The sequence below is a fragment of the Panthera tigris genome, chromosome D2 (assembly GCF_018350195.1).
Source record: "Panthera tigris isolate Pti1 chromosome D2, P.tigris_Pti1_mat1.1, whole genome shotgun sequence".
NCBI classification, from domain to species: Eukaryota; Metazoa; Chordata; class Mammalia; order Carnivora; family Felidae; genus Panthera; species Panthera tigris.
In genome coordinates this window covers 29,811,661-29,831,185 of record NC_056670.1, presented here as the reverse complement: position 1 = coordinate 29,831,185, position 19,525 = coordinate 29,811,661, and the positions used below count along the sequence as shown (strand labels likewise).

Sequence of the window (19,525 nt, the reverse complement as noted above, 5' to 3'; positions counted from 1 at the left end):
AATTAAATTAAAATAAAATAAAATAAAATAAAATAAAATAAAATAAAATAAAATAAACTTTCCAAGTGAGACACTCCACTTGCAAAGAAAATAAAGGAGCTGGCGGTGGAGGGTTAAAAAAATTGTTGCTTAAAGACAGGGCCGAGATTTCAACACCAGATTCACTTCTCTTTCTTAGGGAGGCTGACTCAGGAGAGAACCAGCCCGGGTGATTAATGTTATTTTGATAATGGTTCACATTTACAGAGGATTTTGCAATTTATACACAGAACTTTTTTTTTTTTTCATAGGCATCCACACCCAGCATGGAGCCCAGCGCGGGGCTTGAACTCATAACCCTGAGATAACACCTGAGCTGAGATGGAGTCGGACGTTTACCTGTCTTCATACACAGGACTTTCACATACATTATCCCATCTGGATGTCCCAGAAAGAAATGACATGAGCTCACGGATGCCAGGTGCCCGGCATGAGGCAGGCACTTGATGGTACTAGCTCCCCTTCTGCCACAACGGCCCAGGGAAGTGGACAGGAAGGACGGCATTATCTCCACTTTAGAGTAGAGGAAACTGAGACCATGACTCACACAAAGTCTCATGGTTTGTAAGTGGCAGCCAGGTCTAGATTCCAGGTCTTCTAAACCCTCGTTTTGGGCTTCTCTTTATGCATTTCCATTATTTCTCGTGTGGTATAAAGAACACCTGTGGATGTGTTCTTGGATGTGTGCTGTGGATGAAGAGAACTGCATTTGAACCTAGGCTCTGCCGTTTGTTAGCTGTGTGGCTTTGGACAAGTTACTTAACCTTGCTGGGTCTTTTAAAGGGGGATAATAATGCTTTCACCTCAGAGGGCTACCAGGAGCATTTTAATAATGTGCCAAGAACAAGGTAAACATCAAATAACATTTCCCACCCTCCCGTTCCAGTGACCAAAAGGGGGGCCGTCTCTCTCCATGCCCTATCTAATGAATTATCACATGTCCCTGACTCCTTTTACCTAAATACCTAGAGAAATGCACTGATTACCAAACATTATTGACCCACTCTACAGATGAGAGAACTAATAAAGGTAGAGTGGCCATCCGCCCGAAACCACAACAAATTAAAGACTCTGGCAAAACTCCTCTGAAACACTGTACTGTTTTATTAAACAGTAAGTCATAGTAACAATAAGTAATACACACTTATTTAAATATTCACACAACACATAAACACATCAATCTTCCCCCAATCTTCCCAGAGAAATCCCTGCTAAGAGCTTTATACACCCAAACGGTTTTTCTACCTAAACACTCATATATACAACGCATGCCTTTTTTATTTCGTTTTACAAAAATGGAATCATAGCTGGGGGGTGGAGTGGGGATGGGGAATGTAATCATAAACACTTCCTCCCCTGAAATCTTAACCCCACCTTCCTATTTCCTCCAGGACCTGCCTTTCAGACTTGTACTAACCAGGGCACCTGGGTGGCTCAGTTGGTTGGGCGTCCAATTCTTGATTTAGGCCCAGGTCATGATCTCATGGGTTCATGGGTTTGAGCCCTGCATTGGGCTCTGTGCTGATGGACCCTACTAGGGATTCTCTCTCTGCCACTCCCCTTCTCACATGCTCGCTCTCTCTCTCTCTCTCTCTCTCTCTCAAAATAAATAAGTAAACAGTAAAAATTTTTCAAAAGGGGGCGCCCGGATGGCTCAGTTGGTTAAGTGTCTAACTCCTGACTTTGGCTCAGATCATGATCTCACGGTTCATGAGTTCGAGCCCTGCATTGGGCTCTGTGCTGGCAGCACAAAGCCTGCTTAGGATTCTGTCTCCCTCTCTCTCTGCCCCTCCCCTGCTTGCTCTCTATCTCCCTCTTAAAATAAATAAAAACAAACTTTAAAAAAAATGTTTTAATACTTATTCGTTTTCGTGAGAGAGACAGTGTGAGTGGGGGAGAGGCAGAGAGAGAGAGAGAGAGAGAGAGAGAGAGAGAGAGAGAAGGACACAGAATGTAAAGCAGGCTCCAGGCTCTGAGCTGTCAGCACAGAGCCCAACGCAGGGCTCAAACTCACGAACCGCGAGATCATGACCTGAGCTGAAGTCAGAAACTTAACTGACTGAGCCACACCCAGGTGCCCCAATAAAAATAAACTTTAAAAATAAACAAATAAAAATTTAAAAATTAACAGTTAAAAAAAAAGACGTGTACTAACTAACAGCCATACTTAGATTTTCACAGGACCCTGCCTGGTTCAGTGATGAGGCACGGCCAAGGCGGTGTGGACACCCATGTCTGCCTCTGGCTTTGATATCCTGTAGGCACCTCGGTTTTTCCGTCCGTAACCTGGGTATGTTCACGTGGCCCTGAACTTTCAAGGCCTACCTCTCTACTCTGCATCCCACTTTCACATACTGGCCCTCAAACTATCCTGTCCAGAGAAGCAGGACAGGTGCCATCACTTCCAACACCCTGAGGAAAAATCAGAGGCCAGAGAGGTTCCTCAAATGGCCAGGGTGACCAGTGGTCCCTGGTTCCTGGTCCTGTGCTTCTTCCTCGGTAAGCTTTCGTGTTCCGCCCAGAGAGAACCCCAGCCGGGGTCTTCCCATAGGGAGACGTGGGAATGTGGGTGGCATTAACGCCACAGCTCCGTCCTCTCAGAAGGAGCGTGGCTCCCTGGCCTTGCATACAGCACGGCCCGTGTCGTCCAGTCTCCACCAGCTACGGGCCGTGTGACCTGCTCTCATCCGCCTTCACAAGATCCAGGGGAGGGAACCCTCAGGTCATCCCCCACGGTGCTGTGTGCCGGCCTAAGGCCTCCGCCTGCCCTCGCCAGGGTCCCGGTCCCTCAGGGCCCAGCCCCACCTCACCGCTGCGGGTGGCAGCCCAGGGGACCCGCGTGCCTGTCCTGCTCCTGGCAGCTGGGGAGGCGGCTCCGGCTCAGCTCCTCACGGCCGCAGGAGGAGACGCGTTCACCCTCCGCGTTCTGCACAGGAACCACCTGTCCCAGCGCCGGCCTGCCTGCCCTCAGGCAGCCCGGGGCCCCGGCGGCGGTCCCTTCTCTCTTCTCTCGCCCAAAGGCCCTTCCCTCACACATCCACCTTGCTCGGCCCGTAAAGGGCCTCTCCGTGCCTCGCTCCTTCTTTCTCCCCAAGTCCACCTCCAGACTCACCTCCTCCAAGGGGGATGCCACGGTCTGCCCCCCCCAACACCAGCTGCACCAGCTGCTCAACATCCCCTCGGCCGGTGCTGTCCACTACGCAGGAATCCCTCTGCCCTGGCAGACACATCGCAGTGGGAGAGGCTTCCCCAGGAGCGGCAACAACAGGTGCGCACGCTGTGTCTCCGGCTAGACTGTGGGTGCCCGGGGTCCGGGGGCCATGCTTCCAGGCCCTCTGCGTCCTCTGCACAGCCCTCCGCGTGTCTCCTCTGCTGGGCCGGGTGCCCGCTCTGCCTGGCGGGAAGGCCTCCGGTGACGCCTAGTCGGGGAGGTCTCAGAAGGGTTTGCTGGCTGAGATAAGGCCCGAGACTCCTCTCCCCTGAATAGCCCAGCCCTAACTCCCGGCACCGGCCCCTCGCTTCAGACTCATGGGGACCCCGTGGGGCCAACAGCCTCTCCCCGAGGGATGAGGGATGCCGCGTTCCAGGCATCCTCTGGTTCTCAACCCCCTCCCCACAACGTCTGTCTCTCCAGGCTGAGGCCCAGAAGGACACAGAGCCCTACGGACAATTGAGATTCTCACCTTCGAGCCTCCCCAGGGAGAGATGCAAGTGAGAGAAGTGTGTGCAAACGTCACCAAAGCAAACAGGACCCCAAAGCAAACAGGCCCCCTTCGGGATGTGAAGACACTTTCCCCAGGCTCTTTTTCAAGGTCCATGCCCTCAGGCAGCCCAGGGCCCTTATCTATCATCTGATGTATGCTTCTGAACGGCTGGTTCCCTTTCAACTGGGCTGGTTCCCTTTCAACTGCCGGCTGGTTCCCTTTCAACTGCTGGTTCCCTTTCAACTGCCGTGGGCCCGACACCATAGATTATTCACACACCACTTCTGTTTAGTCACAGGTCAGGAGGAGAATGGGATCCCCATTCTTGATGAGGAAACTGAGGTTCGAGAAGCTGAGATGTTAAGCGTGGACAGGGCCCATGCCGGGCACTTCAACCTGCCCCGAGACACCCTACACATCTGCAGGGTGGGCGCATGGATCTCCTCTTACGTAGGAGGAATCTGGGGCCACGAAGTCAAGTGAAAGGCCCCAAGCACCCAGCACCCAGCTGGGCTCCAGCTCAAGATTCCAAACCTGACGCTCCTCCCCTAACTCCCCAGAATCCTCTTGCTAGGAGAATCATGGAAGGCCGTGAGGTCATGTCCAAGGTCTTCCCGGGGACCTCGGTACCCACTAATCCCCAGTAACAGGCGCCTCCCGGCTGCTAAGAGAAACCAAGCTCTGGCCCAGGATGAGAAGAAAGCTGTCACACTGAACTGGCTAAAAATAAAGGAGGTACCCGGTGGCTTCAAGGGGAACAGAACAGCCCTGGAATGTGGCAGGGCAAGAACAACAGGCTTAACGCTCGGCCTCCTGGGGCCTCCTGGTTGATGGCTCGGGCTGGGTCCAGCCTCCAGACTCACAGTCCCCAACATCCCAGGTACCTCCAGACCAGAGAGAAGAGAGGATCCAAAGTGCAGACAGTTTTGCTTTCACTACGAGAGGACCAAACCCTCATGCCGTGGGGTTCAAGACACTGCACTGGTGTGAACAGACCTGGCTAGAAATGGCCAGACCTCAGGCCTCCTCCAGCTACCCTGACCCCTCTATCACCTTGGGCAAGTCACTTCCACCTCTGTGTTTTTCCATCAGTAAAACAGCAATAATGAAAACTGCCCTCTTGCCCTCCTACCTGGCAGGCACAGGAGCCACACTGCACCGTGGATTACTCAGAACACAGGCTTTGCAGAAACCCCTGCTGGCAAATGCAGCCTGGTACCCAGGATCCTGGCCCCGGCTCGGGGATCTGGCTGCCCATCCTGTATTATGCAGAAAGCAGCACCACCCCCCACCGTGCCTCCCAAGGTGCCCACACGTGGGTTGGGTGTGACCGACAAGGATCACAGTTGGCATCTGTACAGTTCTGCACACTTCCCAAGTGTTTCCACACCCACCCTCGAATTGGTTAAACGGGCAGAGAGCAAGGCAGGAGTCATTTACCGCGTCTGACAAATAAGGACACTGAGGCCCAGACAGCTTGATGGCTACCACGGCACTGCTCAAGCTAGAAGAATCTGTTGAAGGTAATGGATTCTAGCCTCCTAGTCTTACAGATGAGGACACTGAGGCCCAAGGACCTATGAGAACCCGCTGCTTTAAATGCAGAGTGCCTCTGTCCGAACTTTAGCCATAAACTTCACTGTTTAGCAGAGCGCTGTCCGACACAAATACAATCCATATACGTCATTTTAAGCTTTCCAGTGGCCACGTTTTTTAAAAAAAACAGGTGAAATTAATTTTAATAACATCTTATTTAACCCACTATCTCCAAAATATTACTCCCAAGGTAAACAATGTTTTTAAAATTACTAGTGAGCTATTTTATGTAACTTCTTGTCACATGAAGTCTCTGGAATCTTGTATCTTACACTTAATCGCACATCAGACTCCCCATATGTCAAGTGCCCAGCAGCCATGCACGGCTGGTGACTACTCTTCTGGGCCACACAGCTCCAGCAGCCCTGTTATGGGAGCCTTGGCCGATGGTTTCTACAGGGGGCTGCTGCAGCGGACTGCTCTGGAAGCACACAGCCCTGGACCTCACTCCTGGTTTATGCGTACGTGGTACCATCTGCCCACCGGTGTCAGCCAGACTTGTGTCCTTATCCTGGTCCTCTTGCTTTCTGGCCACCAAGATCATGTCAACTCCACTTCCTGAGGTTCTCCTGCCCCGGATGCAATTGCAGGAAGAAATGCCTACACCCAAGCTGGCTGGAGGGACTCAACCAAATCAAGCACGTGAAAGCATGTTGTAAATAGAACAGAACTTTGCAAAGGTGAGGTGGTGCCTTTATCACAGCAGTGGCCTGGGTCTCCTACTCCGCTCATCCCACCCGGCACCCAGAAGGCACCAGGAGACATCAGAGAAATGAGGTCAGATTGAATAACATGGCTGAAAGCAAACCCCAGTCAAGGAAGCCAGCTGCTCACAGTGGGGCCAGGCAGAGGCAAGGAGAGAACAATCTTTAGGAGTGCGCATTACAGGAGCATTAGGGGGTCCTCTAATGGTTAAATGATTAAATTAGATTAAATTAAATTAAATTAGATTAAATTAAATTAAATAAATTTTAATAAATTTAAAATATTTAATTTAAAATTTTAATTTTAAATATTTAATATTTAAAAATAAATTAAATTAAATTAAATTAAATTAAATTAAATTAAAATGATTAAATTAGATCTGTGTTACACATCCATGCAAACAAGGATGGGGGAGGAAGATAAATACAAAGGGTACAGGGAGAAATTTGGAAAACAGGGGAAATCCCTAACATTTCACTGCAAATGACTTTATTGGGCCAATTTCCTTCCCCAGCGGAGGGAATCAGTCAACACTCAGCTGGAGAAGGGGGGGAAGGGGAAGGACAAGCAAAGCCAGTTGGAGAGGATGGGGAAGAAGGAGAGACAGGAGTCTGGGGAACCTGGGAGTCCCGTACAGCTCTGACCCATCTCTCTACCTCCTTGGATCCGTTTCCCTAAACAACAAGATTGAGTGTTGGGTGTGGTATGGTGGGAAGAACATGGGTTTCTGCGACAGGAGAACGGGTAGTGTTCCTGTCCCCATTACTAATGAACTGTGTGGTTTTTAGCAAGTCATTTCACCCCTTGGGGTCTTGGTGTTCCTCATTTCTTTCTTTTTTTTTTTTAAATAAATTTTTCTTGTGTTTGTTTTTGAGAGAGAGAGGAAAAAAACACAGGTGGGGGAGGGACAGAGAGAGGGGGGACAGAGGATCTGAAGCAGGCTCTGTGCTGACAGCAGAGAACCTGATGCAGGGCTTGAACTCACAAACTGTGAGATCACGACCTGAGCCGAAATCCAATGCTTAACTGCTTAACTGACCCAGGCACCCCTTGGTTTCCTCATTTCTCAATGCAGACAATGCCTTTCTCAAGGTGGACAAAGTCAGGGGCTCTCCCAGCAATGCTGCTCCTATGCATATGCCCAGGAGAAATGAAAGCCTACGTCCACACAGGGAAAACATGTACACAGATGTTCACAGCAGCATTATTCCAAAGTGGAAGAAATCCAAATGTCCATCAACTGACAAATATCTAATGTCTAAACATACTGTGGTATAATGACACAACTAAACAGTATTCAGCCATGAAATAACGATACATGCTACCGCATGGATGAACCTTGAAAACATACTGCTCAGTGAAAGAAACCAGACACAAAGGCCACATACTGTATGTTTTCATTTATGTGAAATGTCCAGAAGAGGTAAATCCATTTTAAAAAAAGAAAGTAGATTAGTAGGTGCAAGGGGCTGGGGAGTGACTGCTTAATGGGTGTGGGGTTTCTTTGGGGGGTGGTGAGAATATTCTGGAATTAGATGATGGTAATGGTTGTACAACCTTGCGAATGTACTCAAGACCACATTGTACACTTAAAAAAATTTTTTTAACATTTATTCATTCTTTGAGAGGCAGAGAGAGACAGAGCGTGAGTGGGGGAGGGGCAGAGAGAAAAGGGAGACACAGAATCCCAAGCAGGCTCTAGGCCCTGAACTGACAACACAGAGCCCGACGTGGGGCTCGAACTCACGGACCATGAGATCATGACCTCAGCCGAAGTTGGACACTTAACCTCCCAGGCGTCCCCACACTGTACACTTTAAAACGGGGAGTTCGACAGGATGAGAATTTAGCTCAACTTAAAAAATAACGGGGCCCCGGCATCAGGCTGGATGGGTCTGCAGGCTGGCTCTTCTGTTTACTGTCTAAGCCTCAGGGTCTTTACCCAGAAGTGGAGATCATGAACAGCACCCCCCTCACTGGGGCACTGTGGGGACGTAATGCCTTTAGCACCCTCCCCGGCAGGAAGCGTGACAGGCACTCGACGCTGGCTTCCATTAGTATTGTTACTGATGATTAAATTAGATCTGTGTTAGGAAGACAGGCCCCTAGTAGGCATTCAATTCCCTCGAAGGTCCCCCCAAGGTCTCAACGTCTGTGGCCTGTGACCAGGCCCAGAATCAGATGAGCAGCGTGATCCGACATTTTCCGCCTCAGAGCAGGGACCAGCACTTCTGTTTGCAAAGGGCTGGGCTGCACACCACACATTTCAGTTTTCCTGCCGCAGGGCACTGTCACCCTCTCCTTTTACGGAAGACAGTCCAAGACAGGCTGCAGGCCCGAGCGTTCTCCAGCACAGCCAGCGGAGCAAGCAGCCAGCTCGTTTAGGAGACTGATAAGCCAGCCCCGCCTCAGGGATCCACCCAGGAAGAGAGGGTGTGCGGGCAGGAGCACATGTGCACTTTTAAATTCCCGGAAAAGTTCACCGGATTCCCACGCTGGAACGCGCGGGGCCACGGAGAGCCCTCCCCGCCTTTCCCCGCACCCAGTCCCCCCTCCTCGGGGCCGTGCAGCCGTCAGTGGGGCTGGCGCCGCTCACAACCAGAGCTCTCAGCTTCCCTCGGAGACACTCCACGACGAGGGCTCCGCATGATAAGGTAAACTGGGAGATGGCTAATTTTAAACTAAGCTTGAATGCTGCAACGTGAATGGAAATAAATGGGAAGAAACCGACTCTTTAAAAAATGAAACACTCTCCCAAAAAATGTTACAGGTTTAACCGTACGGGGGTTGGTGTGCAACACCAGGAAACCGTATGAACTTCTGATGGGAGTACAAAGTGACAGGACCACCGGGGATGGCGATTTGACAAAATCTTGAAAGTGGGAAGACGCACACACCCCTCTGCCCAGCAATTCCGTCCCAGATACCCAGCCCAGAACCTAGAGAAACGCGCATGTGCACTGAAGGAGCGTGCAGGAGGAGACTCACCGTGGCACTTGTAACGTGAAACATTAGAAACCCAAACACCCATCAAAAGAAGAGATTAAATGATAAATTGTGGTGTGTACAACACACAACGTAAGGGCGTGCAGCAGTTTAAGTCGATGAAACAGGGGTGTATGGGGCAACAAGGAAAAATCCCAAGTATAGAATGTTGAGCTAGAAAAGGCAAGTTGCAGAAGGATACACGCAGTATAGCATCATTTACCAAAGCTTAAAACCACATAAAGTAACACTATATACTGCTTATAGATACAAGATATATAATGAAAGTATAAAAACAGGGATGGAAATGATAAACATCAAAATCAGGACACAGGCACTCTCTGGAAGGAGAAACAGATGGGACTAAAGATGGAAACATAGGGGTTTCAGCTCAGGGTTTCAGCTCCGTCTCTAATGTACTCCTTCCTGTGTCGGTTGCTTCTCAAGCTGAATGGCGGGTACGCAGGTGGTTGTTGTTACTCTCAACATTTTTATGTACCTCAAATACTTCATAAGACCTGACTCATACATGTTGACTTGTGGGGGAGAGAATTAAAATATAGATTCCAAGTTAATTCATAAAAATCAACAAAGATGGGAGAAAAAAATCAACAGAGATGGGTTTTTCTCCTAAAAGAAAGAAGCAGAGGGAGTAAAAATAGCCCTCTGGAAATGAATGAATGGATGAATGATTATTTTATAAAGAATAACCTTCTGGACTCCATTCCAGATTTCCTTAGTACTATTAGATAGATAGATAGATAGATAGATAGATAGATAGAGATAAACAGACAGACAGACACACACACACACACACACACACACAACTGATATCTGATATGACAGCCATAAAGTATTCTAGAATGCTCAGAGATAGCAAACCATTAAAAAGAGAGAAAGCAAAACTACGTTTTGAGAACTGTTTGACTCTCCCTCACAAAATTTCTAAGTATAATATTCCCATTTGTACATCTACAACCTGGCTTCAAGCCATTCCTAAGCTGGCGATTTCCCACCCATGATCTGATCACTGACCCCTATATGCTCTCACAGCATTCTGTGCTTTGCACTTATCGTTAAGACAGCAAATCATTATTTATGTTCCAGGAGAAGAGGGAGCATTTTACCGAGTTTAGGGCTGTCACCCTAGCCTAGCACAGCCCTCTGCACATAATAAAGGACTCCAACATTTTCCAAAGAAATCACTGAGTTCCCACGATCGGACTTGACTCTAAGGGTCCTCAAATGAATTAGCAGATGCCAACAGTCTGGCCACCACTGCTTCCTGGACTCTGAGGGGTATTGTTGCCTGGACCCTCAGCGGGGTCCTCGGGCATGCTCAGAGCAGACTCCAGTGGCTGAGTCTATCAAGCAGGAAGCCCTGACTGCAGACACACATGGAGACAGTACCAAATCAGTCTTTTTAGGAGAGAGCTGCCCATGCCATCTCCAGAAAACAGCAGGAGCGTGGGAGGACGGCACGGCATGGCCAGATGTGAAAGTCCTTGTACCCACCCGCTTTCCCAGTTTATTCTCTCACGACAGTCCCAAATTATCAAACCAAATGAAGAGCTGGGGCTTCTCTTGGGGGGGGAGGGGGAGAACTCCAGAGAACACTCTATGTAGAGGGAACAAGGATTATGAGATACAGATGCACCAAGGATGAGGCTCTTACTGGAAATTTGTGTAACACCAGGTCGAAAGGTGTCTCGGGTATTATTCATACTTTTCTAACTCTCCTCTCTCTCAAGCCCTGAGCAGTAAGGAAAGGGCGGTTTTGTTTTGTTTTGTTTTGTTTAATGCTTGCTTTTGCAGCTGAGAAACTAAACCGTGGGTAGCCTTTTAACTGCTAAGCACACTGTCCCCCACCTTCCTGGGCCAAGCACTCCTGGGGTCGGCTGTTGGACAAATCGCACCTGTTCATTCACCTCAAGGAGACTACTTAGGGTCACGGGGATCCCACTCAGAGAAAACCCACCGGTGTTTGCTCACCTTTCGGACAACCTGGGAGGAAAGGAAGCTACTCCTTTGTTTTTTTTTAAGATTTTAAGTAATCTTTACACGCAATGTGGGGCTCAAACTCACAACCCCAAGATCAAGACTCGCATGCTCTGCCGACTGAGCCAGCCAGGTGCCCTGGAAGCTAGCCCTTCTTAAAAGGCCAAGTTCCCACCTTGCTGGACTCACTCTCCCAAACAAAGCACTACGCAAACCTTCACTCTCCTCCAGGCTCCTAATGGCCAAGCCAAGTGGAAGACGCAGGCAAGAGGACAGGCATGTTAAAAGTTACTTGGAGGTCAAAGGACCCAGCCTCTGGCTGAAGAACCAGCACATGTCTGGGATTCTGATGAATGGAATCTTTCACGAGCACACAGGAGGCCTCTTTGCCTCCTAAAAGCACTAGAAGAGTGAAAGGCAAACCTAGGTCTTGTACTTATTTCAGCCCAATACCAGGACATACTTTTCCCAGCACCCCATTAACCAACATCATGCAGGTACAGTCTGGCAAGTGGGGCTCCACACCGGGAGGCCAGGCACTTGGCTTGTTTCGACCCAGTTTGTATTTATGAGACTGAATTAGTGGCAGGTCTCACAGGCAACGAAGAGACCAACGATACCCCCCTTCGTGACCACTTCTGTATCCTGAGCAATCCCGAAAAGCCTTCCCTGGCATCATCCTCATCTTCCCTCCTCTTACCCCCAGGCCAGAAGGCAAGAAAATGAATGAAGGTTGGTGGGGGATGCCAGGGCTGTCTCCAGAGCCCCAGGGGCTGCCTAGGGCTGAAGGGCTGAATCATCCTGCCAACCCACGCTGGCAGGTTAGGCCGGGGTGGGGGGGGGGGGGTCTGTATTCACTGGGTCCCCACTGGGGTTGCAGGTAGGGCCCACTTTGGGCAAAAAGAACAGGGCCTGAAGTCCTGCACCCCCACCCAGCCTTTTCACAGTAAGCGGTGGGTAGGAAGGGCTGCTCTCTAACAAGTCTTGAGTCCTAGGAAAGGAGATGCAATCTCCCAGCATCTGCACAGGTGGGGGCGGGGAAAGCTGACTAAGCCACTGGAACCGGCATCTGCTAGGCTCTTAGGAGGCCCAGGAAGCTTCCTGGGGACCACACCCATGGATGGCTGTGCTGCACAGCCCATCACGCAGGCCAAGGTGATCTTCTGGCAAGAATAGACACATACATACACACACATACACACACACACACACACACACACACACCTGGTGTGGGCACCTGGGTGGCTAGAGTAGTTAAGTGTCTGACTCTTGGTTTCCGTTTAGGTCATGATCTCACAGTTCATGAGTTCAAGCCCTACATAGGGCTCCAGGCTGACAGTGCAGAATGTGCTTGAGATTCTCTCTCCCTCTCTCTCCACCTCTCTCTCTCTCTCTCTCTCAAAACAAACAAATAAACTTAAAAAAAAGAAAGGAATATACACAAACACACACCCCTAGAAAGCAGTGTATGATGTCCTAGGTGGGGTGCAAGAAAGCCATCTTGTTCTTAAGACTCTCCTTGGCCAATAATATTATCTGAAGGAGGTTCTGGCCTCAACACCCTCCTCCAGCAATGTTCTGAGGCCAGAGAGGGGAGGCAGGGAATGTCAGCTTGGCAATCTCAGAGCAGGAAGGACTTCTGAGGACCAACTGGTTCAGAAATCACACACTCAGACGTCTCCAGGAGCCTGGTGGACAGAATTCGAGGCAGGTCACCACAGCGAGTGGAAGGCCCGGGAGCCACACTCAGCACTGAGTACCCGATAAAACAATCCTTACTGAGTACAGCCCAAACCTCAACCCAGCATAGTCCCCGGAGGCCACGGTGTGGGTATGCATGATGGAAGCTTACAAGGGTCATCTGGGTCCCCACCCCGGCGGTCTGCAGTCTTGCACTACAGAGCACCCCACATGCAGGGGGAGGGCAGTGAACTCACCCCCACTGTGAAACGGGAAGAACATCAAGATCGGCACCACCACTGCAGAAAACTTGTGAAACGCACGTGTTGGCATGCTCGGCTCCCTGAGCTCGGTGGCCAGAAGGAAGGTCCACGGGGCTGCACAGCAGCACGCTCGAGCCCTACAGTCTGACAAGTCTAGAGTCACTGTTGCTTAGAGCTATGAGGGACAGCAGCAGATTTCTGGGCCTGTCTCCTAATTACCCTACTCTGGTCCCCGCTGGGCACAGGGCCCAGGATCCAAGCAGCATCCCCAGGGCCTTTGTCTCAGCACCTCCCCCTCAGCTGACTTCTAGGAGGAGCCCCGGTCAAGTTCCCAGCGGAGGGAGGGAGGGAAGGACCCGCCCTGGCTCTGCCTCTAACTCACCGGGTGACCTTGATGAGGTCACTGCCCTCAGCAGGCCTGTTTCCTATTGTGCCTGAGGAGGGGGTTGTCCTAGGTAGATAGGAAGAGAACCGAATGAACATCCTGTGGCTCACAGGGCAGAAAATCCAGGCTTTACACTCCTGCCTGTCACCTGTAGGCGCTTCCCTTGTTTGAACTCCAAAGTCAGGTTGACTTTGCCTGTCCATCCCAGCTTACTCCAGCAATAATGTCACCCCTGCGGGGCGTGGGTGGGTCAGGAGCCTGTGCCAGGCCTAGCTAGTACTGATAACACGGGAGCTTTTCCCTACAGCCTAGGCTGTTTCTTTAAAACATGGTGGCAAAGCTGACATCGGGGAGAGATACAGCTTTAAGACCTGCCAGTGGACAGTATTTTATGCTAGACAGATATCAAAGGCAGCAACCCCTCAGGGTTGGGAGATGCGTTCTTGTGCAAGTACACACATGTCACAAGCAAACACGTCAAGGCCTCCAACCGACTCAAAAGACCAGTCTCTTACTTAAACTCCCTGGGCTGGCTGGAAATTACAATTTAAGAGAGCGGTCACGTAGGGGAATAAAAAATTCCATTCAGACATGCCGCTCCAGACCTGAGGCCTATGAGCAAAGTTTCCGGTGGCCTCCGAACCCCTCCCCGTTCCGGGAAGCCGGGCGGGTCACCCTGTCCTCAGATTTAGGGGCAGCCGCAACAGCTGGAAGAGCCGGAGTGAGAGCTCCTCCGGGGCACCCCAAATATGGGATGCCTGGCCTGCAGCCAGCACCCCCGCCTGCCGCGCGCTCACCTCCCTATCATCTCTGTAATCACTCCGCCGCCTACGGCGCTCAGAACCTTCCGAACAGGCCCTACGGACCGACCCACCGGTCCCCACACAGCCACCTCCCCGCATGGCCCGGGGGGCCCATCTGACATCCACAGCCCATCTCAAGGACACTGCAGCAAGCAGTCCAGCCCCGGGGGTCTTCCCCCCAACACACACACACACACACACACACACACAACCCCGGGGAGAATCGAGGGGCGAAGGCTTCCCCGCCCTGCAGTCCAAGCAGTGCCGGCCTGGGGGAGCCTGGGCGCCGGAGGACCGAGGCGGCGGCGGCGGTGGCGGCGGCGAGAGCGGATGCCGGAATGCAGCGCGCGGCGCGGGCGGGGGCTCACCTTTTTGACTTGGTCATCCTTCAGCTCGGTGAAGTAATAGGCCAGGAGCTGCGCGGCGATCATGCTGGCGATCGGGGACGCGGGGCGGCAGGCGTGGGGCCGGCGTGGGTGCTCCGCAGCCCGGGCGAGCAGTGGTCCTCGGGCGGCTGCTCGGCGGCTCCTCCTCCTCCTCCAGCCGCGACTCCTCCCCCAAGGCCCGGGAGGCGGTGGCTCGCGCGCTCCCCGGCTCCGCGCTCCCGTCCCCGGCAGGGTGACAGCCACCGGCCGGCCCACCTCCTCGGCGCCCATTGGCTGCCGCCCGCCTCTGCAGCGCCGCGCGGCGGCATCCGGGCCCGGGCGGGGGGGCGCGGCGGCCGCTCCCTCGCGCGCCGGAAAGGGGGCGGCGACGCTGCGAGATCCCCCAAGGTCCGGCTTCTGTCGGCACGTCCCCCACGTAGGGAGCCGGCGCGGGGGCGGGAGGCTCTCTCGGGCGCGCATGGTCGCGCGTGGCGGCGCCCGGCCCGGCGGAGGGGCGCGGGGCGCGGGAAGAGGCACCGCCCGAGCCGGGCGGGACGAACGGCCCCGGAGAGTCCGCTGCCGGCCTGGCGAGGGTGGCCCCCTTCCCGGGAAAATTAGGGCTCGGCCCCGGGAGCTCCGCGGATGGGGAGAGGCCGAAGGAGGGTGCAGAGGTGGGCGTGCAGAGCGAGCCGGGCCTGTGCCGGCGTAAGCGAGAGCCCGCGGGCTTCGCGGTCCTCGCACCCGGTCCCCGCTCCGGCCGGCTCTCGCGGGCCCGGGATGCCGAGTGCCGTGTCCCACCTGCGTCCTCCCGGCAGTGCATCACCCCCACCCCGGCCCGCCCGGCCTAATCTCCGTTGGGCCGATTTGTGTTGCTAAACCGAGAGCGACTCCCCGCAACGCCCGCCCCAGAGGCACTGGCTCCTGGGCTCTCTGGGGGGCGCAAGCCCGCTGGGCGGGACTTGGGCCCCCCACGCCCCCGCCAGGCCGCATCCCCCGGGCGTCCTCTTCCTCCCGCGCACCCCGGCTCGCTGGCGTCGCGGGCGGGTCCATCAGGCGCCCCCTCCTAGCTGCCACCTTTTTCACTTCCCCAAAGGAAGTTAGCCGGGCTGGGAGGAATCCTGAGAAAAAACGTCCAGCCTTAACGGGGGGAGGGGACATGCGGAATCAGGCGGTTATGCAGCTGCTTTGAGAGCTACCTTAGCGTTCTTAGGTTCATTGCCGGCTGTGTGCAGGAGCCTTACTGCCTTACCAGATGACATGTAATGAGCTCGAAACACAACGAAGTGGTTACTATCCTGATTCAACAGGTAATCAGGTAGAGGCTCAGCGAGGCCACGTATCTTGCCAGACTTCATACAACCAGGAAGTTGTAGATCCCAGAATTAGGTCTGTGCGTTTTCAAAGCCAATGTTCAGCCCTGCAATTTACTGTCCTTTCTATTGTCTGTATGTAGCCTCTCTGCCTGAATAGGCCATGCTCCTGGGACCAAAGCTGCACCATGGGGTGCCCTGAAATGGACACAGTCCTCCCGCAGAACCTCCATCACGGACCTGGATCCTGGGGGACCCTGGCCAGGTCTACGGTATAGCGGTATCAAAGGGAGATGGGCGGTCCAGTACATTCCTCCTGAGCAACATCAGGAGCCTGACAGCTACCGTCCCCAATTGAAGAGGACCTCAGATGTGGCCCCTGAAGCCAGAGCCCTCAGTCCAGAGCTCAGTCCCCACCTCCTGGCTTTCTGGCTGTGACACTGAGTCACCTTCCTGAGCTTCCTCATTCATAATATGGAGATACTAAAGCCCGCCCACCCACCGTCCCTTCCTTGTTGGGGAATACCTGCTTATCACACACACTTAATAAGTGGTGGGTCTTATTACACGATTGGGAAGCTGATGAGGGCTTCGCACTTGCATTCGAATCCCCAGGAAGGCCCTGAGAGGGCCTAGCAACTTTATATTTGTAATTTCAAATCATTTTGCAAAGAGGTTCCCCAAAATCATTTCATCTTCAAACCCCACAAAACCTGGATCCGCCCTCAGGGCAGTAGCATTATAAACTAGGAACAGAGATTTTCTGGCATTCATCAAATACCTACACTGCCCACACAGCCATAAAGTAAAATCGGGGGAACGAGAATGATTTGGTTGTTCTCAGCCGCCGTTTGAGTCCTGCCAATATGACGCTGCCAGACTCACAGGCTGGAAGCTCCTTGAGGATCAAGAACTGTGCTTTGGTAATTGCTCTGTCTCCCACACCTAGCACTCGAAGGTGGAATGAGCCCAGTGCAGTGATCAGGAGGGTTAAGAGCCTCAACCTAGGCCCCAGCCATCACTATGGCCCCGTTACATCCATGACCTCTTGTCTGAGCTGGAGCCAGGGAGAAGCTGAGCCTCCCAATTTTCCAGGCTACCCTGAGATGTTCTGTTTGCAGGCAGGGAGGCTGCCAATGCGTTCTCTTCCCTGGCCTTTGAGAAACTGCTTCTCAAGGTGACTCCTGTGCTCCCCACCCCTTGAATGCACTCAGGCCCCAAAGTCTATCAGTATATGCTGAGAAATATTTCTAGGCCTGCCCCACTGCTTCCTTCAACCCCTAGCCCTCATTGTCCCATGCCAGAAATATTACAAGAGTCTTCTAGCTGCCCTCCCTGGTTCCTGGCTTCCTACCATCCAAGTCCTTCTGAAGTCCAGGCCACATTATTCCTGCTAAGAAGCAGCCTAATCACATCATAACCCTGCCCCAAATCCCTTGATGACCTCCTCCTTCCTGACCCAGCCAATTGAAATATCTCTGCCTGGTGTCTGAGGCCTTCTGTGATCTGACTCTCCATCCTGGGCTGCAGCAAGGCCACCTCCCACTGTCCTCGGCCCCCCTGAGTCCGTTCCGTTTAAGCCCCTGCGCATATTTCCTTGCTTGCCCTGTCTTCTCTGCTCACCTCCCGCTGACCTGACCAAGTGTCAGTCTCACCGAAGGCCCAGCTCTCCCACCCTCCCCATAAAAGCCTCTCCTGAGCATGGCTACTCACCCCAATCTCCCAGGCCTCAGCACTTCCACAGGAGAAACTAGGACTATGCTCAGAATCCATCTAGATCTAGACCAAGACTCTTCTTTACAGACTAGGAACCTGCAACGCAACGAGCAAGCCATCTTGTCCAGTGTCAGGCTGTGCTAGAGGTCGGAGCTGGGACTTAAACCCAGTTCTGATGCCCAGCCAGTGCTCCGTCCATCCTTCCCCCCGTCCTCCCAACCTCACTGCCAGGGCCTCGGATAAGTGACACTGACTCATAACAGTCTGCCTGATACTTTTGACTGTCTTCTGGGGGGCCGGTCTCATCTGCCCCAATCAGACAGCTTTCTGAGACCAGAGCCCATGTTACACTGCTATGACTGCTCCTGGGCTCAGAGCTGGGCCTGTGTCCTCTCTTTATCATGCCAGTTGTCACCTCATATGCTTCTTTATTATCCCACTTCTTTTTGCTGTCATATAGCTGTTGGAACCCAGCTAAGCCCCTTGCTGATTGATTACTCTCCGGACTCTAAGGAAGAGCAGACAGGACCCTGAGCATTGGAAATCTAGTTCCACACATCTCCCCTCACCCTCCAGATGGCCTTACCCTCTGGCCGAAGTCCCCTGGGTGTCTCTATTCATTTACTATGCTCCCTCCTGTAGGAGTTGGGGGGGGGGGGGAGTGGTCAAGCCACGCCAGGCTACCGCCCACAAAATGCACCTGCCAGTAAGAGAAGGCAGGCCATAGCTAAGTCAGGATGTAACAATCCACATCTGACCCAGGGCCCTAGGAACGTTACTCCAGAAATTCTCTCCAGTGGATCAAAGCCATACCCCAGCACCTGGAAGTACACTTCTAACAGCAGTGTTTGCATAATACTGATGGTTTACAGAGCATTTATTTTTTCATTTATTGCCTCATTTCTCCTGATAACACGCTGGTGAGGTTAGAAGGGCAAAACAAATATCATTATCCCCACTTAATCAGTCAATGAGGGTTATGGAGGTTATAGAGCACGTTTAAGGTCTGAAAGACAGCGACAGGGAAAAAAGAAAAGGCTAGCATGTCGGCATCCTGGATGCTCCGGGGAGGGGGGCTGTGGTCACACGAAGCACGTTCCGAGGAGAAGCACCTGGAAGGGATCCTGACCCAACATTTCTATCAGTTAGATCTGTGGTTTTCAACCTGGCTGCACAAAAGGATCACCTGGAGAGCTTTTACAAACGTTGATGCCCAGGCCTCAGCCCCAGATGATGGCTGAACTGACCTGGAGCGGAGTCCGAACCCCAGCTTCTGGAATGAAAAGCGCTGACTTGCCATGGGAACATCTGGAGGAAATTTCTGAAATGAACCTGCCGGTACTATCGTTTGCAGTCTCTCTCGGACAACGCCCAGCGCAGTTCCTCCGGGGCCCCGGTGGCCCTGCGGACGTGGAGCACACTGAGATGCAAGTTCACGGTGACTTTCTCATCAACTCTGCAGACAGTTTTGCTCCTTTGTGAGAAGGATTCTGGCGAAGAAGCACCAGGGCTCAGCCCCTGCAGTGGCTGGGGACGGAAGGTCACATTCCTGGCCTGTCTCCCTGCCTCTTTCATTTGCCCGAAGTTCTGCCTTCCGGCGGCATCATGACAGAGGTTATAAGTTGGCAACCGCCAGACTAAAACATGGCCTCCAGCGTATCTTATTTGGCCCGCCTACTATTTTATAAATATGAGGAAGCCCTTAAAAGTTAGGAGATTTGCTTTAAAACCCACGTTCCCGGGGCACCTGGGTAGCTCAGTCGGATAAGCATCTGGCTCTTGACTTCGGCTCAGGTCATGATCTCTCAGTTTGTGGGTTGGAGCCCCACATCAGGCTCTGCGCTGGCAGTGTGGAGCCTCCTTGGGATTCTCTCTTTCCCTCTCTCTCTGCCCCTCCCCCGCTTGTGTGCTCTGTTCTGTCCGTCTCTCTCTCTCTCTCAAAAGAAACTTCAAAAAATAAAATAATACGATACAAT

General features: G+C 52.5%; 1 protein-coding gene across 2 annotated transcripts in view; it reads right to left on the bottom strand.

Annotated features, from left to right (window-relative positions):
• Positions 1 to 19,525, bottom strand: part of HK1 (hexokinase 1) — an 88,927-nt gene that overhangs the window by 55,669 nt on the left and 13,733 nt on the right. Inside the window, exon 1 of one of the 2 annotated variants that reach the window (XM_042959773.1) lies at positions 14,527 to 14,677. The exons of the other annotated variant lie outside the window; for it this stretch is intronic. Within the exon in view, the coding sequence (XP_042815707.1) occupies positions 14,527 to 14,589 (63 nt within the window). The 5' untranslated portion in view covers positions 14,590 to 14,677. Of the gene's footprint in view, positions 1 to 14,526; positions 14,678 to 19,525 lie in introns of those variants that run through there. 2 annotated transcript variants of the gene reach the window in all.